General features: G+C 47.2%; 5 protein-coding genes across 5 annotated transcripts in view; 2 read left to right on the forward strand and 3 right to left on the reverse strand.

Annotated features, from left to right (window-relative positions):
• LOC128717471 (peripheral plasma membrane protein CASK-like) overlaps nucleotides 1-466 on the reverse strand; it is a 50628-nt gene extending 50162 nt beyond the window's left edge. Inside the window, exon 1 of the mRNA XM_053811444.1 lies at nucleotides 408-466. Coding sequence (XP_053667419.1) covers nucleotides 408-466 — 59 coding nt within the window. The remainder of the gene's footprint in view (nucleotides 1-407) is intronic.
• A 5657-nt stretch (nucleotides 467-6123) lies between these two features.
• Nucleotides 6124-8727, reverse strand: LOC128710231 (nuclear pore complex protein Nup107). Its single transcript, XM_053805278.1, has one exon. The coding sequence runs from the start codon at nucleotides 8725-8727 to the stop codon at nucleotides 6124-6126; it is 2604 nt and encodes an 867-aa protein (XP_053661253.1).
• A 705-nt stretch (nucleotides 8728-9432) lies between these two features.
• LOC128710232 (U6 snRNA-associated Sm-like protein LSm1) lies at nucleotides 9433-9991 on the forward strand. Its single transcript, XM_053805279.1, has 3 exons — nucleotides 9433-9481; nucleotides 9558-9742; nucleotides 9821-9991. Exons 1-3 carry the CDS (start codon nucleotides 9433-9435, stop codon nucleotides 9989-9991), a joined length of 405 nt encoding a protein of 134 aa, XP_053661254.1.
• A 790-nt stretch (nucleotides 9992-10781) lies between these two features.
• Nucleotides 10782-15075, reverse strand: LOC128710230 (uncharacterized). The gene is made up of 6 exons (XM_053805277.1): nucleotides 14936-15075; nucleotides 14678-14853; nucleotides 13603-14603; nucleotides 12003-13385; nucleotides 11100-11452; nucleotides 10782-11034 (listed from the first exon to the last, which is right to left on the reverse strand). Exons 1-6 carry the CDS (start codon nucleotides 15073-15075, stop codon nucleotides 10782-10784), a joined length of 3306 nt encoding a protein of 1101 aa, XP_053661252.1.
• Nucleotides 15076-16327: 1252 nt separating this feature from the next.
• On the forward strand, nucleotides 16328-19882 carry LOC128708506 (exostosin-3). The gene is made up of 2 exons (XM_053803484.1): nucleotides 16328-19114; nucleotides 19778-19882. The coding sequence occupies exons 1-2, from the start codon at nucleotides 16328-16330 to the stop codon at nucleotides 19880-19882; spliced, it is 2892 nt and encodes a 963-aa protein (XP_053659459.1).
• Nucleotides 19883-23958: the final 4076 nt, after the last annotated feature.

Below are 23958 nucleotides of genomic sequence, written 5' to 3' on the forward strand. Positions count from 1 at the left end.
CCGTGTCAAAACGCATCTGCACACAAATAGGCCTTTGCCGGTAGGGGCAACTTTTGTTCGCGAATCCACTGCCAACTTTCCCGAGCCCGAGCACCCATGTTCTCAAGTACATTCATTAGAACTTTCGCCACATAACTTTGTGCCGGGACCGGAACGGCCAATCAACCAAATCCGTACTGTTCCGTAAAGTGAGATGGTAGTAAATTCTCTGCAGAGCGCCAAAGTTTCATGCACAAGAGACCGCATACCAATGTTGGATGCCTTGCTGCATGTGCAAATAAGGGTAGAACGATTGTCCTATTTTTATAATTAAACAGAGAGCCATCTACGGCCATCATCCCGTCCGTCTGGGCTTTGCGGGGTTGAAAAAATTACTTTGATTAAATTTAATCATATTAAGAGCTTACCTTCCGATTGCCTCGCACAGCTCGTACACATCGTCGAACAGAATCTCGTCGTCAGCCATCATGCCACTCGTTCCACTGCCTTTGCTCGCTTGCAATTTGTAATTGATGATATCTGCCTGGCCGGTGATGTGTCACTTGCTTCGCTCACAGTAACGGCCCGTCGATCATCCACTCTCGTCTTGTGTTTGAAGGCTGCTGCACTTCGATTATTGTTGAGATGATTTCTTACCACACTTACGTTATTGCTTTAACACCGCATGCAACGTACCACACACAACCATTCACACTTGGGTGCGAAATTTTAAGCTCGAAAAAACAAACAAAATTTGTCTTTCCTTCGTATTGTTTCCAACACAGCTTCCTACGGCTAGAGAGAAAATTCTTTACTTTGTTACACTTTACCGTATTTGCACTGCACTGCGAACTGCAAGCGTGTACTGCCGCACTGTTGCGCTGCACGCACCGAATGCCCGTCTTCGTACGCAAACAGTGGCGATATTACCGCATGAACATGAAACACACACACACACGCACCCACCATTACGCACATACATGAATGATCCGAAATTATAAATTCTGAAATTAGTTCCGAAAACCTAGTTGATGTTGTTGACGGTTCAAATCACGCAATTGGTACGGGATGTTGTTATTATTTATTTAACTCCCTCCCTCGTTTGGCAGTCAGACCAGACGCGGCCTCGAAACTTACACTTGGAACACCACACACCAATATGATATCTGTTTTTCTTCCCGGTTAAATCTCAAGAAAACACCCAATGTAACGGATCGATTGCCACCTTCTTTACAGTCTCTCCCACTTCAACACTCAACCAGTGCCGCACCGGTTGGAACCGTTTCATTGACCGGAAAATGCGAATAAATTTCCCAAAATATGTTTACGATCGATCAGTGCCGCATTTCCACCCACCAACTTCTTTACCGACCACACCACACACACACACACACACGCACACCCTAAGCCAGAATATTTTCACTCTCGTTTGGCACGATAAACATGCAGTGTGTTTGCAGTGATAGTGTTCGATTATTTGCGTCCACGCCCCTATGCCTACGTGCGGCGGTCCCGAGCCGGCACCGTACGTAAAGTAATCCGTATCACTGTCACTTTCGATCAATCTCACGCCCGGTGCATACCGAAAGAGAGCGGGAGAGCTGTATACGTACATGTGCATTACAATGTATGGAAAATTGTCGACAAACCCCGCAATAAACAAAGGGGGGTAGCTAAAAATAAGCCAAACCACCGCCACCAATAAGCGATGATTCGTGTCTTTGCAGTGATTTTAAAGCAGAAAAAATAACAATGGCAATAACCTTTTTGCGGACACCGTACCACCACCTCACAATACACGCACCGCTCATTGTTTGGGTCGCTGGGTGAAGCAGTGAACGTACACGAATCGCCAAGCACGGCAGCCAGCCCTGCGATTTGCGCCCTGTGCGGGGCAGCTGCCAACCAGATGCGCGACCCGTCGGTACGGCCGAACTTATCCGGCACCGTGAAGGACTCCTGCTGCACTGATCATCCGTCGAAAGCCGTTTCGCCGGTCAAGCCGGGCTGGGTGCGAGTTCCTAGGAAGATGTGGGATCCATCCATTCGACAAATGCTGCCCGACCACTCAGCTCACTCCGAGGACGGTATAAAGACACACACACACATACAGTTGAGTGTTTGGTGTAACGATACACCCTTACGCCCACCACCGATAACGCCATCAACCGTCCAAAAGTAGAGAGCAAGAAATTCAAACTTCCCACCACTGGAAGGACCTCGCATATAGTGGGAAGGCCGTAAACCACCCTACAGCAGAACACACCAATACAACGGATTTCTGTTGGCGGGTTCGGAAATAGAACTTCAATGGACAAGTTCGTGGGCTTTGATGGTTGGTTTGGAATTAGACGACGAGTTGTCATTTCTGGACAGAACAAAAAATGTTTCAACAAAACTTTAATTTTTATTATTATTGTTCACAATTATCCAAACTTCAAATGGGCAATGTCCGACTCAACAAAAGAACGGTGGAATTCTAGAATCAAATGAGTTGTGGGTAATGGAATCTGAAACAGATATTGGAACTCAATTCGACCAAAATTTCCAGATTCAATCACGAATTTCGGATCGCCTGCGAACGGGAACCAAGAGATGAATCCAGATTTGGATCGGTCATAATTGGAATCCCGGATCTGGCACCAAAACAACGATACAGAAGCGAATTTTTCAGGATCTACATCTGGCAACATTTTGTGATTTGATATAAAACTGAACAAAGTAGTAACATTACGTATAGCTCTAACTACTTTAACCTCTCTCATTCTTATAATTCTGTAAAAACTCTGTACTCTTGGGTATAATTCATAATCTAAGACATGTAATTGTTTCGGAATTAGATGACTATAATCTTGAGTATTCTCAGAACTTCGATTCTAAGCCACACTCAGAAAGATGGACTCGCATGCTTAAAAGGATGTTTGGTCTCGTATGTTTGGAAGAAGCGGTTTAGACAATGGTGGAGCCACTACAATGATGAACTCTACAAGCTGTACGATGATTCATTGCCACCCTGCGAATTAGACTGGTCAGGTTTTGGGTGGTTGGTCATATCATAACAATTACCTAAGAGTGTAGAGGACTACCGCAGTCTGCCAAAACTATTAATTGGTCGAGCCAACTAAAAAAAAAGTTCACCCTAAAATTAACACAGTAATTTCATATGTTAAGATCAACACGCTTTTCTTGCGTGAAATATAAATTACCAATGTATATGAAGAATTTTCCGTTAACATAGGTTCAAAACGCTGCCACTTTGACAGATGGAAACTCACGCCATCATGCTCCCCGTTTTACACCAAAACACCCCCAAATACCTGTTTTCGTAGTAGGCCAAATGTTTTCCCAGTCAACCGAACACTCGCACACGGTCATGGAGTGTTTCTCCTCCAGCCAAAACCAAAAAAAAACTGCCTGCTTTTGCTTGTAACAACACAACCGTACAGCCTCACGCTCGCGCACACACACACATACAGAGCTGCACACGAGCTTCGGAAAAGGATGCAATTTTCCAACTACACATTTTTCCAGCCCACAACACGCACACATACACACACCAACCGACCTAGCAACCAACACACGCACACACCACCACAAGCGTCGTTGAATTTTGCACTCGCGCAGCTGCTGCTGCTACTGTAGCTGCTGCCTGTACACGTAAGGAACAGTGTGTAGAGTAAAGCAATCTTTTTCACACTTTACCTTCACTTTTATACATCAATGAATATATTAACGCTTTTCGCACACTGTATTTAGCGCTTGTTGGCGTTTTGTCTCAATCTCTACCAACAAATATAGATTAAATCTGGATGCTATTTTGGATAATTTTCCAGCTAGTAGCAAAAAACATCCCCAACAATCACAGCACTGGACGACGCGTGTCTATATTTACTAGCTTTTATGTTTAATTTTGGACAAAATGTTCAACATGCATCGTTCCCTTCACTGTCACAATTTACATTGTAAATGCCGTTACATCTTCCCACCTATCTGGCCAATTCCTCACCTGCACACACTCTTTGCTATTTCATCCCGCAACAGTGGGTGTGGGTGGGGCGTATTTTCGCTTTTCCTCCCAAAGCCCAACCGTTTTCCCTCTTGCACTAGGTCAAAATCGGAAAATGTTTTCACGTAATCACGCACGGCACCGTTGCTTGTCAAGTTTACTGCAGTGCGAATAGGCACCAGACACACCAAGGCTCAGCCTTGGTACCCATTCAATCACGAACGCACACCAGGCAAGAAAAAGCTACAAATCCAACGCCTGCTTTGTCGAGTGAAAATTGTCGCAGCTTTTGTTTTGGCTCCCGCCTTGTGCCTGTGCCTGGCGATGGTTTTGGTTGTAGACACTCCCGTTAGTGGACGCGGAATATTGCCGCGGTTACTACACTACTAGAGGCGCATAAGTTTGCACAAACACACCGACACGCTTCCGTTTACCTTTTATCCTGCTTTTCCACCCCAGCTCGGTACGAATGGGAGAGCCCAGCGAAAAAAAAAAATATAGAAACTAAAGGGCAGCAAAAGAAAACACCCTGGTTTCGCTGCAACACGATAGTCGATTTTTCGCACACACTGATTCTTTTCCACTTGTGTTGTGTGTATTAAAACTTTGTTTGATTTTAATCGCGGAAAGAACACACCGTACGCACTGGTGCCATAGGGGTGGAAAAAAACACGACAGCGAGAGTGAAAAGCGACCGAATAAGAGGGCAGCAACCACACGGGACGAAAGATCCGCCTAGAACAACAATCCGAGCGCGTATCCTTGTGGGACACACCGTTTTTTCCGGGGAGAATCACGATCACCACACACCGTACGCACACGTCCCCTCGCTTTACGAGACGGACAGAAGGAAGGCACCAACACAGTCGAACAGCGGGTTGTACGCACACGCACACTACCCGTATGCCGATTACACCGCACACACATTAGTACTACGTCTAGAGTGCTTTCGGGAAACTCATTTTCTTTACCTTGCCAACGGGGTGGGTTTTCCCCTTTGCATACACTCACACGCAACACATCCTTCCTGTGAGTTCTTTCGCGGTGTTTGACATTTGAACGCGCGTAGAGCAACCCCAGCTTTTGACACATTTACTTTCCATGCTGGTTTGCCGTTACCGTTCGCGTTCAGAATGCATTTGCTATTGTTTCTCTATCAATACATGAGTGCTTAAACGGCTAAAATGGGACGGTGTCATTATTTGTTCGTAAATATTTCGTTAAAACTTTTCATCCGGAACAACTGAGGCAAAACCCGTAGCGACACATGCTTTAAAACCAAGAGCCTTCTGCGATACGACAAGCCGCTCCGTAATCTCAACTTCTCACTCGCTCTAGAACAACATTACACGAGCTAAGCAGTGACATCACATCTAATGCACGCGCAGCCATTGCCACCCAATCGGTGACACTCGCACGAACGTTAACAACACTTGCTCCAGATTCATTAGCCCATGACCCCAACGCGGTGCCACCCCGGACAAGAAACCCGCGGGCGAACGGGTACGCCTTTGCAAATCCGACACACTTCCACCGGCATTAACGTTGTTTACTTGGATGACAAACGGTTCGAGCTTTTCCAACCAGCTGGTAATGCAGCCCAAACATAATGTAGTCGCCCTTGGCTACAAAACGCACCCACCAACACCATCAGCTACTAGCGCCCCAATTCAAGCGCGAAATGGTGAAAATATTTACACACCAACCTAATAAACACACAACACCGATACCGCTATCGCACTGCGACGTCCCGTTCCGGTTAGAAACAATAGAATGTGATCGGAATTGTACCGCCAAGCAACTCTCACCCCCGAACGAAGCTGATTCGCGTGCACTGTTTACGAAATGAAGTGCTCCGGTGGAGAGCTTCAGCCCAGCTGTCAAAATGATAAGCTCCCCGGGCGCTTGCACGCACACACTGCCATCTTCCAGTGCTTATTCGCGCTGTTACGTTATTCGTTGTCTTTCGAACATTGGGCGGTTTCATTGCGCAAATTTTAAATTTTAAACAAAAACAGATTTTCATTTTCAACTTACTCGTTTCATACTTAGATACTTGTAATTTTATTCAAACATGACAGATAGAGAAAAAAACCGTAATAAATGCACTACTAGCGGAATAAATCCTAAGCGAAAAGTTACTTCTTTGCGCTGTCTCCCACAAACGGGTCTTTCCGGCTGTTCATGAGCGTTAGAGACGATTCTGCTATCTTGGTCAGCGTCTCAGCCAGCTTGTGCTTGGGAAACACGCTGTACAGTTTGCGCGATTCGGAACTCAGCACATCCGCTAGCAACAGATTTTCACTGTGCCGATCGGTTAGTGTGTGCAGCTGGTGCAACAGTAACACTATCTCGGGAATGCAAAGCTTCCGTAAGTTCTCCATCTGTACTGCCCGGTTTAGCCAATCTTCGTCGTCTTCTGGGATTGGTTTCATTGTGTCCGTGTCTACCAACCAGCCCGCCTCGGGGAACAGTAGCACGTTGTATAGAAGATCGCGCGTTAGTGTTGTCACGTCGGCGATTCGCGCCTCCCAATTGATCAGCTCCTTCCGGTACGATTCTTCCCGATGTTCGGATGTGACACGTTCGGTGAAGTTCGATATCTTCACCACCGGCGGTGGTTTCGGTTTGCCGTTGTAGAAAATATGTGACCAATCGTTGTATCCCTGAATCGCGGCCAGATACGTCTGGTAGCAGAGATGTTCTCGTATGCTGACTTCTTCCCTGCAAGGGATGTCATCCTTCGAACCGTAGTGGGTGAATATGAGTTCCATGGTGTCGGCCGGTATAACGGCGAATGTTTTCCGGGCAGCTTCGATGCTGCGCCGGGCTAGGAAGTAGCGTATGAGGCTGTTGGTTTGCCACAAAAGCTCACCACGTTGCTCCGGATAGAAGGTAAGCCATTCGAGGGAGCCTATCTTCAGCTCGTCCAGCTCGCTCAACTTGCCGGAAGCAGTCGGTGCTGAGTCATCGGTTTTCGGCTCCATCATACGGCACCGTTCCACTGTATATACCGTCATGGTCGGTACGTCCAAGCCATAACTGTACGCATCCTCCAGTGCCTGCTTTCTCTGCATACTGTCGCTTATAGTGTCGAGAAAATGAGAGTACAACAGTAGCTGCATGTTCGGTGGCAGTGCAGCCGTGTAGAAAGCTACCATGTGGGGCACCCCGAGCGTTATCAAGTACTCCACGTATCGTTTTACCACCCGATCGCCAATGTCGTCCTGAAAGGTCTTTCCAATCTGCCGCAAAAACATGACAAAGTGCGTCAGGAACCGTAGCATCTGTGGGATCAACACCACCTCCTTTCCCTCCAACCATTCGTCTACGATGCGCATCAGCTCCGGAATGTCGTCCAGCATAATGTACTTCTGGATCACCTTGTCCACATCCTTAGCCGCCGTACAGATGCGCACGTTTTTGTGTGCGTCGAGCGCGTCGAAGATTTGTTCCAGCGACTTCTTCCCGTTCCAGTAACGATCGGACATCGGCAGGTAGCTCTTGATGCAGTGGGACCGTATCTCGCTTTCCACCCGTATGTCAATCTGTACCTTGACGTACGCCCACAGCACATCGTTCCAGGAGTGTTCGGACAGTACATCCACTATCGAATCGAGATGCCCGCACAGTGATCCAATCGCAGCCTTCGTGTACGGATCCAGCATACGGCTTTCCGCCATCTGCCAGGCGAACTTTTTCCACAGATCCCGTCTCGGATTACCGTCGATGGATTCCCGCGTGTGAAAATCTTTCTCCGCCCCGTAGTTTGGATCATGGTGCAGACGCCATCCCTCCAGTATAGCTGCCTTCCACGCTTGGCCATAATTTTCGCACTTAATCTGTGCCTCCTTCAGTTGGCCTTGGCGAATATCGAGAAACACCTGCTTGGCTAGTTGCGTCTGATCTTCCATGTCGAGATCGTGCAGTGGACGCTTCTCACGAATCGATGCGTCGGGATCGAGACTCTTCACCAACGGACGGCCGCTCCCGAACGCGGTTTGACCCACCTCCAGCAGCTGATGAAGCGTATTTTCCCACGCCACCGTACGGTTCATGTAGTGGGTCAGCTCGCTCTGGTTCTGGTACAGTGCCATATGCTCAAGCCAGTCCACAATCATCTGATACTCGCGCAGGTTTGCATTGCCGTGGTAAAGATGGGAAATAATCGTCTGCTCACTGTTGACCAGTGGTAAATCGTCCATCTCGTAGTCCTGCTTTTGTGTTATCATTCGATCGCGATACAGAGACACCATCAATTTCCACGTATCACGCTCCGCATTCAACCACATCTCTTCTGCATGTAGATGACGCTCGCGGCCCGCTGGTAGCAGCTGCTTTGCAGTATGGTTGATCTGCACGAGCGTTTCGTCTAACGATCTGACCAGCTCATCCATCGCATCGAACACGTCCGATGCGTTCCTGTACCGTTGCACCACCTGCAGGAACTCTTCGCACAGTTGCTTGGTGCATTCGCGCATGTTGGCATTGGTGTAGCTCACCGTACTACCCGCCGCCAAGCTTAATTGACTGCCGCGATCCGATTCCGGCGTCCGAAACATTCCCACGTCTTGCACGGAATCAAACATGCCATCACCTAGCAAGGAGCTTGTCAACTGACGCCCTACGAGAGACTGCTGTTGCTGCATGTAACGCATCGATGCCTTGGATCGCAACAATCCCCGATTGGATTGCACCGTCGATTCATCCAAAACCTGCAAACTGCGCTCTAGTGTGCTCATTTTGATGCTGTAAGTAATCAATCACTGCAAGCTTACGAAACCGTTCCTGTTGTAATTGCTCTACGTTCGGGTAAATCAACACAATGCACCATAACCTAAAACAACACACACAACATAAGAATGATATTGCGCACGCATGCAATATACCTTGCATCTATCCTTACCAGGAAATTTGTTAGTTTGATACACTCGACGTTATTCTAACTAAAATATGACGAAGTCAGCATGGAAACCATTTATTTTCGTGCGGCTAATGCAGACGAACCGGGATTTTGCCAAGCTAGCGCGCAATCCGAATGTCAACAACATCCATTTGTGTGACAGCGGCGAAGAAGTTTTTGACATTTGTTTATTTGACGATATGTGTAGATATTTTACGCATGCTACAATTAATTTTCATTCCATTAAAAATGTCCTTTTCTCTTTTTAAATAAAACCGATCGATCGTGTAAATAAGTTTGAGCTATTTTAAATTATTTTTACGAAAAAAAACCCCACAAAAGGCCTTTTTCTTGCAGCTGGTGTATATTTTTCACCGGGGAGCCGCATTCGAAACGTCAAGTTGCGGCAACTTTGTTTACATCAACATTCTGCCATTATCAATTTCTCGTCTATGTGTATTTTGTGGTAATCACCGGTTAAATTGTAAATTTCTGTACTGTTGCTCTCCAGTGGCGTCGGCCACCTGAGTCACATTCCTTCACGATGGACAATCCACTGTTCGGCACCGCGCATATGCTTTATGAAGTTGATAGTATGCATACACAAAACGGCAAATACCACCGCACCATCAAGCCATCGGGTCTAATCACTCAAACTTTTCATCCTAGAAAAATTAATGGTTCTGCTGCACGATGGACGAACGCTGATCGGTTACCTGCGAAGTGTGGATCAGTTCGCTAATCTGGTGCTACACCGTACCATTGAGCGGATACACGTCGGTAATGAGTACGGTGATATACAGCGCGGTGTGGTGATCATCCGCGGTGAAAATGTGGTACTGCTGGGAGAAATTGTAAGCGCACCCCAAGGGAGGCCTATCGTTATTGCCGGTTGTGGTAAAGCAAAATCCCTATTGCCATCTTTATTTCAGGACCGCGAGAAAGAAAGTAACTTGCCGCTGAGAGAAATCTCCGTCGACGATATTCTGGATGCACAGCGGCGCGAACAGGAGGCCAGACAGGAAAAGCATCGACTGGTGGCGAAAGCACTGAAGGAGCGAGGGTTGAACATGAATTCCGAGATGGCTCAGGACGAGTTTTAGTGTTGTCCAATTGTTTAATGAAAATGACTGCCGAAATGATGATTACAACAACCATGTGTGAAGTACTTTTTTATTTAAAAATATCATCTAAAGCCGTAATACTTGGTGTACGTTGTTTTATTCTGAGAAGCTATGTTCCAATTCCGATTTGTAGCATTTATACCTTGCTGTTTATTGCTTGGTTAATATAGAAGGATGAAAAGGTCGATCCTTAGCTACAACAATACTCATGAGTAATTGAAACAATCTCTTAATATTTCTGTGTCAATCCGTCAGTACTGAAGAACTATCCGTCCGTGGCTTTTCGAAACACTGAGTAACATATATAAGTTATCGAAACACACGATAAAGAATTCATGTACAATTTCCTTCTTGTAATTCGTAATCGGTATAGTGTCACACTGTTCCACGCCCATTGTGGGCAAGGATTGGATTTTTAATTCTTCTTATATGGCTGAACACGTCACGTCTGTTTGAATTACCCATGTCAAACCTTCGTATCCGAGGACATGAGTTTGGCTTTTTATCGAGCTTTGAACACCAGACCGGTTTTGCAGCTTGGAATATACTGACTGTAATATTCCATAGACTCTCGGCGTGTCCATTATACCTCTATGAACTTACGCAAATAAAATTATGAATTATAATGTGCTTTAAGAAGACGTCTTTTGTCTGCAAACTCGTTACGCCACCTACATGCGTAAGTGCGAGCAAAATGTAAAAATTTTGATTGACTGTTTACTCTTGTTCAAGCGGTTCCTGTACGAGTTGGAGGAAATCTGATTCCCTCTCACAGTGCCGTCTCGTCCAGTTCGGAATCGACACGCTCGAATAATCGCTGTACTGTTGCTGCTGGTCCTTTTGTACCGTCCTTGTCCTTTGGTTCGTTACCATTCATACAGTACAGCAAACTTTCGCTCATCTTCGATTCACTAAGTTGGTCCAAAATTTCCGCTGATGATTCAAAATCATCCGACTGGCTAGCGAACGACAAATCGGCGGGGCTTTCGGTCGGCATCAAACCGCGACTGAGCAGGTAATCTCTGCAATGATTGTTAGAAATACGATTAACAAGTTCAGCTGATACTCCAGACAAAATTACCCTTACCGAAAGGGACTCGTCAAGGAAGCCGACACTTGGTCGCCCTCAGCAACATCACCAACACCATCACCACCACCACCACCATGAACAACCACGCAACCGGATTCAATGTTACCTTTAGACGGGAAGTGGGTGGGTATCGGTGGAAGACCCACTTCGTTACCGAAACGGGATGATGATGGCATAGCGCCACCGTTTAACGTAGAAACTCCTGCCGCCGGTTCTAGGTCCATTTCTTCATCTTCCTCTTTCAGGCTTGAAAAACTGGCACAGGTCGTCGAGAGTTGCTGCTGGTCGTTTGCGTTCATGGCGGCCAGTAACATGACCGGTTTACGTGATCTCGGTGTCATGATCGATTCCTGTTAGTAACGATAGAATCGCATTAAATTTAGAAACTTTCCTTTGCTATTATCAGTTCTTATTTCCCCCATCATCCTGGTATTAACAAAGTATAATAATTTTCATATAGGTTAGATGAATGGTTAACATATTAATACTCCTTTAAAAGCTTAAGCAAAATCAAACAAGCCAGCACCGTATTTCAAGCACACAAAAAGCGATAAAGCGTTAGGATAAAATTACATTAAAAAGAATATCAAACCCCTGGAACTACTGACAATTATTTTAAAGAGTGCCCATAACGAACTTTGTTTTAGAAATTATGAAAAGAATGTAAATTTTGAGAACTAGCATTGATTTTCTTTCTTGCCGTGACTAGTGGTGTGTCTTAAGCACATCAACGATTGGAAGTAAAATCCACTACTTTCTGGTATGTTAGGCCGAATCCGAAATGTTTCAAACATCGTACTAAAGATTTGACGCGTTTCGTGAAAGTAATTCCACGGGACTAAAGCGCATTGCTGTGGCAAAAGCGATGGAAATGCTTTGTTTCATGGGCTAAATACACACCTGCATCGATTTTGGCATCCTTTGGGTACTTTTCGTGATGGGCGACATGGAATTGCGACCGCTAAGGAGTGTGCTCGGTCCGGGTGTACTGGTTAAACAATTCGCCGTCCAGCTAGTTCCAGCTTGTACGGTCGGCTGCGTTTCGGGCAATTCGTTTGAATTATCATCGCTCGATCCATTGCGTCCGATCGACGCGATCGGTATGGATGATCGTAGCGTAGGCAGAAAGGTACAGTCGGCAAAACTATCACGGACCGTTGCGGTGTCGTGCACCGTTTTTAGGCCTGTGCGGTTTAATGTTTCGACCGATCGATTGTTGCTTTTCTTGCTTCCCTTGTTACCATCGCTAACGAACGGAAAGCGCAAATTGCCCATCGATACACCCTTGATGAGTTTGTTCTTGAAGAAATTTATTCGCTGCTTGGTCGAACCACCAGCTGATGTACCGGCTCCGCCACCCGGTGTTACTGGTTGAGATTTTCCATCCATATCAGCATTTTCACCGCCTAAGCTACCTTTCGTTCGTGGCACCTCGTTGTTACGTGTGGTCAATAATTTTTGATCGAGATTTCCCCGACACTGATGCTGGTGGTGATAACCGATTGTACTGAGATTTGGTTCCGAACGATATCGGGAGCGGGTTTCACCCAAAACCGACGAACCGTACCGATCTTCCTCGGTATCGCTCAATATCCTTTCACAGTCTTCGAATCCGTCCGCTTCGCCATGCACTCCGTCAGCGACCATCAGGAGTTCATCGTTGGAGAATTCACCCTCATCTTCATTTTCACTTCCACCGATATCGTCGTCTTCCTGCTCAACAAAATCTTCATCGTCTTCGGGAGGAGGCGGTTCGTTGTCTTCCATCGGATTGCATCCCGCAACGGTATCGACGACACCGAAACGCACCATTAGCGCTGATTTCGTTCGTCCCATTTGTTCCTTTTCCGTACGCTCATCAACCTTACTTCGCTTACGATCAGAATCGATCGCATTAGAATCGTGCTCAATGCTGCCACACCGGTGCTGTTCGTCGGTTAATTCTCCCACCAGCTCACCGGACGATCGTCGTTTCAGTGTTTCAGCTTTCGATACATCCACCCCACGGATGGAGATGGGCTTTTGCTCAAGTGTGGTGGAAGAGTTACTGCTGCTGCTACTTTCACTACTGATCGTTCGCATCAAGAACCCTGCGTTAGTGTTACCCGCCGACGAGTGCGATGACATCGAGGAAAGTGACGACGACGAAGACGATACGGACGAGCAACGTTTAATGCACGCCGGAGACCCAACACTGGCCGGGGAATCGGACGCCGAGACGGGACTCTGGAAAAGAACTCGCTGTCTCGGGCCACCACTGCCGTAGCTCGTTCCGCTCGGGGTCTGTTAGAGGTTGGTTAGAGGTGTGTGTATTTTAACAACATTCCGTTAGCATGAATAGCAAGTGTTAGGTGATGAATTAATGGAAGGATTTTTGGATGGTATTTGCACGAGCAAATGTAGCGAACGAACAAACGGTGCGGTTAGCAAAATGGGACAGGACGGGATAAAAAGAAAGTACCAAACAAATACATCCGAATCGAATCGAACGCTCGCTTACCTGAAACGTGGTCGGTGTTTGGCTGCCACTGCCCGTCCTTTGTTTCGGTGTCCGTGACATGATCGATTTGTGGAAGATGTGACGCTTAATGGAATCACTTATCGAACGGGGATACTTCAACCCACCACCACCACCACTACTCAGGCCGGTTCCTCCCGAACCGGAACCATTCTTCTCCCGCAGCATCAAAACCTGCAGCGGTGTGCCGTACCCATTCTGGCGATTAAATTTGCTCACCAGCTTTTTCTTCTTCGATGACTCGGGCAAACTCTGAATATGGGCGTACAGTTGGGCCAGAGCCGTATCAGTGGAATTCATGATGTGTGCCTCGGCCGTTTTCTCCCGATCGACGAACGTGTACACGGTGTTGGCAACCGAGTCGGACGTCGTAGACTCGTTCAGGATGTGCTCGGGTGACATGGTTTTACGACGTCGTTGTTCCACAAAGTACGCCCGTATGTCGGTCGCCAGCTTCGATGGTATGTGAAACAAGCGCGGCCCAGTTTCGATCATAAAACCCACGATACCGGACATATGTTGAGCTGTCGTGTGTAGCGCCTCCGGGGATTGTTTACGCGGGCAGATCAGGTGCGGTGTGAAGAGTGTGGCCAAATTTACCGCCGACATCTTGTTGGTTGCTTCGTGCTGTATCGTGAGATGCAACAGCTCGATGATGTGCCGCAGCAGAATATTATTCTCCTCCGGCAACAGAAGCAACAGTAGCTGCAGTGCATTCAGCAAACGATCGTCACTACGTGCCGCTTGAGAGGCTTCCTTCGAATGGAAAAGATCGGCCACCTGGCAGTACGCCGGGTAATAAAGCTCGGTGAGCAGTGGCTCCGGGAGATCGGCAAGGAAACTTTTCAACACACTTGCACAATCGTGCGCTGTGTAACCGGTCCCATCTAGCGGTAACATATTGCCTTGCAAGAGCAAGTTTTTCAGCTCATTTTGGCGTGTCAATGAGCCGGTTTTTCGGAATATTCCTTCCTGCGAAATGTCTAAAACACGGACAAGTCATCAGTACTTCAAAATACACTCACAATTGTGTACGACATACGACGCAAATACTCACTCTCTTCCTGCTCCAAGAAGGCAATAAGCTGTTTCAGGTCATCAATGTTGGCCTTCGTCAGTGCTGCTTTTGCCATTTCCGGTGAGGTCGCCTTGGCCGATGTGCAGCCCTTCGCTTTCTTGTGAAATCCTTTCCATTTCTTCAGCTTCTGCTTATCTAATCCGGCTGGGTCGTTTCTGTTTTTCAAGAATTGGTATGTTGCCATAAGATAAATGTGCCACTGTTTGAAAATACGGGCTTTCCCTTAGGACTACTCACTCTGTATCGGTGTTGAGATCCAGTTCAAACGACAGGTGCATCCGTACCAAAGTAATGAACTGTTCCGGATGCTCATTTTGCAGTCTGTTCGCAATTTCCTGATCCAATCGTACCTTGGTGGACTCTTCAACATCCGTCATCGTACAAACGCAGGCTAAAGTCACACTTTCACTTGAATTCTATCACCAACCCTTTTGCAGATGCTTTGGTTAGTCCCTTGCTGCGTGGGCTTCACTTCTCACCGCAGGATGTTTGGTAACACAGCTAACATAACGCGATCGGTGATCGTACAAACGATACACATCTCATTTCGATGAGATTTCGCGTATCCTTGCAACACTTTTCACCGACAGTTAACGAAGCGAAGGTAAAGGGACGAAACAAAAGCCTACAAAAATCGAACGCAAACCGCCCCGTACGGAAAAGTGCGGTTTATTTTATTTTGTATCCGTCTGTCAATTCGGTTTGATTTCGAATCTTCAACCAACTGTGAACAGGCCGTTGCACTGCAGAAGAGCGATCGGTCATCGCTAGGAGACATGGAATGAACATTTCACTCCATAATAAATTTCAAAGATGTTAATGAGTGCATACAGCGTGTTTATAAATATTTTTATAAATTTATAGAGAAGCCTAGCATTTCTAATTACACAAAATGAAATTATTCTCTAGGGTGTGGCAGCTGCAACTCTCTTCCACACGATAACGGTCGCTTGGATGACATTGTTTTTTTTTGACAAAACATGTTAAATAAAAAACTTTAGTTCATTGAGTTTTGTTTGGTATTTTATATAGTTTTCTTTCTTTTTACAGCTGTTTTCGATTGAAAAGGTTAATAAAACCACCAAGGTTCCATGCATTATTTCTAACGACATTTTGCAATCAATGTTGCAGTCCTCTACTGTTGATTCTACTGTGTTCAAGTTTATCTATCGACTTGCTGCAAAAGTCTGCATAAGTACTATAAATGGTGATTCTGTGAACGGCGAAGCTATTACTTTTAACTCTATTTGCTCCAGTAGATACAAAGTGAACTTCTGATAACTTCAATAAATATTTTCATTTGGCTGCACAATTCCACTGTGCCAAATATTTGTCAACATTCGTGGAACTGTCAGCTCGGAAAACAAAACCCCTCTTCTTATCGAGTCCTGCTAATCATGCAAAGAAACATTGAGAACATGTTTTTTCGAGAGAGTTAAGTTTTTACAAGTTTTACGTAAAGTTATTACACAAGTTGTGCCCTGTAGTTGTGTACGTTTCTGAGTTGGGACGGATATTTCACGCTGAAACCGCTGTTTTCTTATCAAGGTCCTACTCGTAACAACATCCACTCCAAACCAACGAACCATGCGATAACTGGCCAACTGTCGAGACTAATTCTGCCGTAACATGAACAGCTACGACTCGCTTGGCAACAACGGAGCTGGCCCGTCCGGGACCGCAGCCGTTTGCCACTGGCTGAAGCACATGAAACTATATCGGGTCGTGCTAATCGTGGTGGTTTGCTCCTTAACGCTACCGTTCGTCTTCTACAATCTGCTCGTGCATGAAGAATCGAGCGTCCAGCACAACGACATCCACCGTACTCGGTCCCAGCTCTTCACGTTCGAGGATGTGAGCCCACTGAAGGCGGCCGATCTGAAGCTGCGCATTGACGAGATGCTGCGTATGAAGGGTACGGTGTCGCTTGAGCTGCGCGATCTTGAATCCCGCCGCCAGAAGCTACAGTCGGACATTGGGCTGTACAATCAGAAAATTGACGAACTAAAGCAGGAACTCGCCCGCCAACAGACGGAACTGGATCGGCTCAAGATCTCCGTCGAACAGGCGCAGGTAGCGCAACGTGAAGCGGTCCTACGCAACACACCGGAACTGGCGCTTCCGCGTGCCCTATTTTCCGACTCGCTGCCGGTTGAGATGCGACCGATCGGTGCCGAACAGAGACGAGCGTGTAAAATGAGCACCTGTTTTGATCATTCGCGCTGCAGCCTCACATCCGGGTTTCCGGTGTATCTTTACGATCCGGACACTACATCCGTTGTTAGCGAGGGATACGATATCGACGGTTTCTTGAAGACCACCATCAAGCTAACGCTCGGTTATAATGCACACCTCACGACGGATCCGAAAAAGGCGTGCGTATTCGTCGTGCTCGTCGGTGAAGCACTTTCCGAGCATGAAGTTCTGAAGAACAACCGCTACAACACCGCCCAAGGAGGAGGTTCGAACCGGTCCATTGCTGATTCCGCCGCATTACACCAATCAAGTCTAAACGTTACCCGGCTCCGATTGCTTCCATACTGGGGTGGAGATGGCCGGAACCATGTGCTGCTGAACTTTGCCCGCCGGGAAATAGGGCCCGGTACGGGTAACATGCTGCAGGGACGCACGATGGACACGGGTCGTGCAATGTTGGTGCAGTCCAGCTTCGAGGAAAGTCAACTTCGAGTCGGTTTCGATCTGATTGCGCCGCCCATACTAGGACCACCCGGTGGCGATGTGTGGCAAGAGTGTGCCCCAATGCTCCCGGCCAGACGGAAGTATCTGCTCAGCTTTCAGGGCGAACTACACGGTCAGAATGGTACGATGGGTGTGGCCGGACCTCGCGGTACGGATGACACCGAAAGCGACACGGTGGATGAGTTCATTATCGAGCATCTGAAGGAAATGTCCTCGGGCAGGACGCAAGATTACTTTATGCTGCAGTTCGAGTGTGTACCAGCCACGGAGCAACGAAGTCCGTCGGGATTGCGCGAGTGGTCCCTGTGCGGCACGGATAATTCACGCAAAGCCGTGCTGAAGGAATCGACCTTTGCATTGCTGCTTGCGCCGGGAGGAGGAAGCACGAGTTCCACGTTGCTGCAGGCACGTCTTTACGAAGCACTGCGAGCCGGGGCAATTCCGCTGGTGCTTGGAGGTGATCAGGTGCAGCTACCGTACGCGGAAACGATCGATTGGAGGCGTGTTGTGATATCGCTACCGAAGGCACGCATAACCGAATTACACTTTCTGCTGCGTGCCATTCCCGATGCCGATTTGCTAACGATGCGCCGCCAGGGTCGGTTGGTGTGGGAACGCTACCTTAGCTCGGTACAATCGACCGTCGATACGATCGTGGCCAGTCTGCGCAATCGGCTCGGCATCCCGCCGAAACCGATACCCTCGGTGGTAGCGCACAGCGTGTTCAATGCATCGTTCGTTCCGCTGAAATCAGATCCCGTCATCGATACCGAGCCGGAAGAATCACTCGGGCCCATTGAACCACCGTACCCTAGTCCGGCATTCCGCCGTAACTACACCGCGACGCTCGTACAATCGCGCGAAATGTGGAACGATTGGGCGGATCCATTTGCACTCTATCCGCAGCTTCCGTTCGATCCCGTACTGCCTTCGGATGCGAAGTTTATCGGCTCGCACATGGGCTTCCGGCCGATCGGGAAGGGTGCGGGTGGTACCGGGAAAGAGTTTGGTGAATCGCTGGGAGGAAACTATCCGCGCGAACAGTTCACGATCGTCATACTGACGTACGAACGGGAGCAGGTGCTGATGGATTCGCTAAGCCGGTTGTACGGACTGCCGTACCTGCACAAGGTGATTGTCGTCTGGAACTCGCCGAAACCACCGCTGGAGGATCTCCGCTGGCCGGACATTGGTGTGCCGGTACACGTCGTTCGGGCACCGCGCAACTCACTCAACAATCGCTTTCTGCCGTTCGATGCGATCGAAACCGAAGCGGTACTATCGGTGGACGACGATGCACATCTGCGCCATGATGAGATACTGTTCGGCTTTCGCGTCTGGCGAGAACACCGGGACCGAGTGGTTGGTTTTCCCGGTCGGTTCCATGCGTGGGACGTGAACTCGCTTGACTCGTGGAACTACAACTCGAATTATAGCTGCGAGCTGAGCATGGTACTGACCGGGGCCGCCTTCATACACAAGTACTACACGTACCTGTACACGTACACGCTACCGCAGGCGATCCGGGACAAGGTGGACGAGTACATGAACTGTGAGGACATTGCGATGAACTTTCTCGTATCGCACGTAACACGCAAACCACCGGTAAAGGTAACATCCCGCTGGACGTTCCGATGTCCCGGGTGTCCGGTGTCGCTCAGCGAGGACGATACCCACTTCCAGGAGCGCCACAAGTGCATTAATTTCTTTACCAAGGTAAGCGAAAGGGAATGGATTACTGGGGTGGATTTTATTTGAATAAGCTATCAGGAGTAGAAATCGTAATACGCTCGATGGCAGCTCTGCGAAGATCTTGAGGTGGACGGTGGGCAGTTGTTCATAAGCTTCGAATCGCGATTCTTATCGTTGGTAGGAGTTTCGTCTACGATCTCCAAGTTCTCATGTTGATTATCACTATCGTTTCGAATAACTTCTGGGAAGTTCCCGGTCTCTAGCATACTGGGACTATTGATGTCCTTTGGAACGGTTTCTTTAGTAGAATTCGACGTATCTGCACCGTCGTTCTTTGGTTCTATTTGTTTGAATTTCTGATCTAAAACGGCAACAAACATTAAAGCTTCCCCTTCATTCGGAAACCGCTTCTTTTTTGCGATTCTTTTCTTCTGCAATCCTTCACGCTTCCTGGTTCGTTTACGTTTGTTTTTATGATTCATTTTAACACCAACCTTCGGCCTTTGAACAAATTCCTTGTGCTTTGTGTCTTTTCGCGCCGTGAGCTTTGAAGGTTTGGCAGTTAAGATTTAGCTGATTGCTTGATTTTGTAATTGAACAGAGTGTGTCTACTGTTTTTCTATGTGTACTATTATAGGGAATATTATTAATTTGGGTTTTTTTCCCTCATTTCTCATCTCCTTCCAGGTGTTTGGGTACACACCCTTGCTGAACACTCAGTACCGGGCCGATTCGATCCTGTTCAAAACGCGAATACCACACGACAAACAGAAATGCTTTAAATTTATCTAAATTTTATTCCAAATTCCAATGAATCAAAAAATTTAACCTCCCCCGTTTGATCGTGATCGACTCCGTCCATCGTCCATCGTTGTCGGTTCGAAAGGTGCGACTCAACGCAACACACACGGACGATGTCGGCTTCTTGACACGGGCGTACTTTCGCGTACCATTACAGCAGAAACAACAGTTGTCCTCCTAGCCTGGAACAAACTACAGTGAATTTGTAGGGAATTTTATCAGCCACAACACCAATCGGTGCACCACACATTTGTTACGTTAGTAGTACGAATTTCAGCCACCCAAAAACAGTGGCGAACACAGATGCCATTCTAGTTGAAGTAGAGCAGTTAAGTGGAGGTTAAGTTTCTGGTTTTTTTTTTTTTAATTTTACAGCACTGTTGCATGACTGTAATTTTCGGTTCAAATGTGAGCAAAACGTACCTGCTTTTAAAGGTACTAAAGCAAACACGGTAGAACACACCACCAGTAAGCAAATCTAATTCCAGTACCAATGAGCATCCCATTGGAACTATAGTTCGTAACGTCCTAGGCACGATAGCGCATAATCCGTAAAGTTAGGTTAGCCGAACAAAAGTGGGTAGCTATTGATAAGTTCTATTTCCGGCACGACTGAGCAGTAGAAGCTAGAAAAGCAATCAAGATTGATGGGGTATTATATAGTGTGCAATATGTGGTGTTATTGATGGTGTTACAACCAGACCAGTTGAGCGTTTGCGTAAATATCCAATTATGGCGCGTTATGGGGATATAGTTTTAATTTTGCTTAAAAACACTCCGGATTGTTCGGGACCGCCCATACAGCACGTGACTTTGGGTGTTTTGTTTCCATGCGTTACCTAGTCCGGTTAGTTAGCCTTTGTGTATGTGGTTGGGATATGTTTTAATCGATTAGCTTTAGGTACCTAGTGCAGCTTTAAGTAAGAATGCACCGTTAGGATGTGCATTCGCGTCTTACTCATTCGATTTGTAAACATTGTACTCTGTATGCGACAAGACTAATATAAAATGACATGTGTATACTGTGCGATTGATGGAAGAACATTTAAGTGAATTAAGTGAATGGTCCGAACGCTCGCACGGCTCACGGGGATGAGAAGAAGTATCCTGACTTCTGCCGATTGACATTTGGGTTTCCGAGAAACAGGAAGCAACTTGTTGGGAGTTGGTATTGACCTTGAAATATTCCAATAGCTCAATCATGCCAAATAATATTCTAATAAAAAAATCCAATATAATAAAAGCATTAGTAGGTACAGCATCGTCATAAGAAAAACCAATCCCGCAGTTTAAACATATGAGCAGTTTTACTCGCCTGCTCCTCTATTCGAGCAGTGCCCAAGATTAATTCTCATCGAAGCAACCCAAATGTTGCATCACTGAAATAGTGGAAAAGGATTAACGAACGAATGGTCAAAAGTCTTCTATGAACTTTTTTTTCATAACGATAAATTATTAAAAAATTATTTTAAAATCGTTCCAATGTGTAGTAACGTGTTTTAAAAATATTTTGGCAGTTAAAGCATTAAATGTAATTGAATAGAACATGCATAAAATAAATGAATAAATAATTCAAACAAGAAAGAAGTTGTTATAAACTTGAAGTAGTTTTACGAAAACTACCTAATATAAAATTCATTTAATCAAAGCACGCTTGCTTTACAAGCCTAAAACAAATTCGCTATTAAAGTCGCTTAAATTTCCAATGCGAAAGTATTCCGGGAGCCATTTTTCGTATCAAACGGCCATTTTCAAATCGCTTTTGTGCCAAAAACTTGATTTGTTTCCCTCGCGCTATCAAATTGCAGGAGAGTTAGAGAGTTCGAGAGAGAGCGTAGGAATGATTGCATTAAGCGTCCTTCCCCCCACTGAACCCCACTGGTGGAGATGTGTGTGGACCGTGGCTGGTTTATAGCAATCAGCGCCAGAGCCTGGTGGCACAATTGCTTCACGCGCGCTCTCTCTCTCTTTCTCTGTAGGACGGAAAATTTTTTGGGGGAAACGATTTGGGCGAGAAGCAGGCAAACCTCGCCAGCTTTCGGGGCGAGCTCGGTTGTGTGTGCAACGGCACAGCGCATTTTCCACTCACTCGTCACAGCCGTAACGGGACGGGAAAAGCAAACGCGTTTTACGGGTCTCGCGGTTTTTCGCCAGTTTTCAGTGTGCTCTTGTTCCTTGTTGGTTCTTGCATTTCCTGTGTTTGCGTTAATGGGTTTTCAAACCATTGTCCATACCTGCCCCTAAAAACGTCCATTCCCGTACGTCCTGCCCCCCTCCCGCCTCCTCGCTAACCCACGTCGGAATCCGGGGGTGACGGTACCGTGACCGTGCGTGCTTGTAAGCTAATCGTTCCAAGAATTAGGAAATATGCGGCTGCGAAGGAAGAAAACGTTCGGTGCGTAAGGTGCTGCCATATCTGTTTTCACCTTTCCGAGGAGAAAAGAACCCACCCCAAACCCCCTCCATCTGCTTGTTGGGTGCGGGAAAGCCCGTGACAAAAATTTTCTACATATTCGTCTGTGTATCTTTGGGTGTGTGAGTGCGTGTGTTTTAATAAAAAAATATAATAATAGCAAGTGTACTAGAAGAACTAAGGAAAATTCGAGTGCAAAAAAAGGGCAAGGGAGGAGGACATGTGGTTGCTCCTGGGTGGTGTTCTGGAATTTGGAGCAAATTTGCAAACTCACATCCATAGACACGCACACACTTACACTCACGCAAACGCACACATCCTGCAGGAAACTGCAGATTGCAGGAAACGGGCGGAAGGAAGGGGAGGGGGGGAGGGGGACGATAAGAGGTGAAAATTTTGAAAACCATTATGCTGCTGTTTTTGTAGCAGCCCCCAGCCCCCCCTTTGCATTGGCCCCTCGCACCACTGGGCGCATCTCGCTAAAAGGACAGGACTTTCCACATTTGGTGTGCGTGTGTGTGTGTGTGTGACCTAGTGCATATGGCCGACTGTTTCAGGCTCGTCCAGCAGCAGGAAAGGAGGATTCCAACAGATTGCTTTCCTATTAGCCGTTTTGTGGCACCCGTCGCCCATCCCACCGCTTCACCAGCTGGCCCATCTGGGTGGCCGAACGGTTTTCTGGACGAAGGTCCTTTTCGAGGGTGGCACCAAAACGACTGGTGGCCAAGAAATGGTGCGACCTCAAAATCTAATTCGCTCGATCGTTTTCCTTTTTTTTGCTGCTGCTGCTGCTGGTAACGCCATCCGTACGCCAAGGTTTAGGGGTTTTGTGTGGTGAAAACTTTGTAACTGCTGCACAATGAAAAAAAAAAACGGGGTGGCAGTGAAGGAACAAGCGGAACGGACGCGTGAGCGTGAGCGGAAGGCGAACGCTGTTTGGGGGGGGGGGGGGGGGTGACGAACGGCGAGAGTGGCTGGGTGGCAGTGAGCCAAGCAAATGGTGTGTCCTATCTCATGGATGGTGAAAGGACGAGCCAGGGGTTAGAAGAAACGAACGAGAACGAGTTTTCTTTTTCAGCGTTGGTCCCCGTTTTACACCCCGTTGCCGTACTTCCGTTTCCATTCCCCTCGACCCTGAGCTGTGAGGGCGAACACTGCGCGCGTTCGTGTCCATGTGTGTGAGAGAGGGCAGCATGAGCTGCTGCTGTTGCTGCGTGTGTGTGTGTGGGTGCGTGTGAGTATTTCTTCCATTGTTGCAATTTGCCCTGCTACGCTCATCGCCCCGTCCGAAGGAGCAGCGAGAGCAAACCGTGCGCTCTGCTCTCGCCTTCACCTTAACCGTCGCTCGCAGGACACTCGTGCCATCGCTGCAACAACGCACAAGCGGAGCTACACACAAACACATGGGGATAGGGTCTGTACGGTGCATACCCGCTAGTGCGCTACATCTCGTGTGTGTCCTGTTTTTTTTTTTCTCTGCTGAGGACTACCCAGTCCCGAAGATGCGAAGAAGGCTACTCCTCAGTGCTGACAGATTTGCAAGGATGTAGTACGAGTTTGTGTGTGTGTTTAAATGTAGAAAATTCACTTAGAGTAGGGAAGGGGAATTAGTGTCACGTTCATGTCCGGTCCTCATCGCTACCAGTCTGGATGC

Source organism: Anopheles marshallii, chromosome 2 (assembly GCF_943734725.1).
Source record: "Anopheles marshallii chromosome 2, idAnoMarsDA_429_01, whole genome shotgun sequence".
Taxonomy (NCBI): domain Eukaryota; kingdom Metazoa; phylum Arthropoda; class Insecta; order Diptera; family Culicidae; genus Anopheles; species Anopheles marshallii.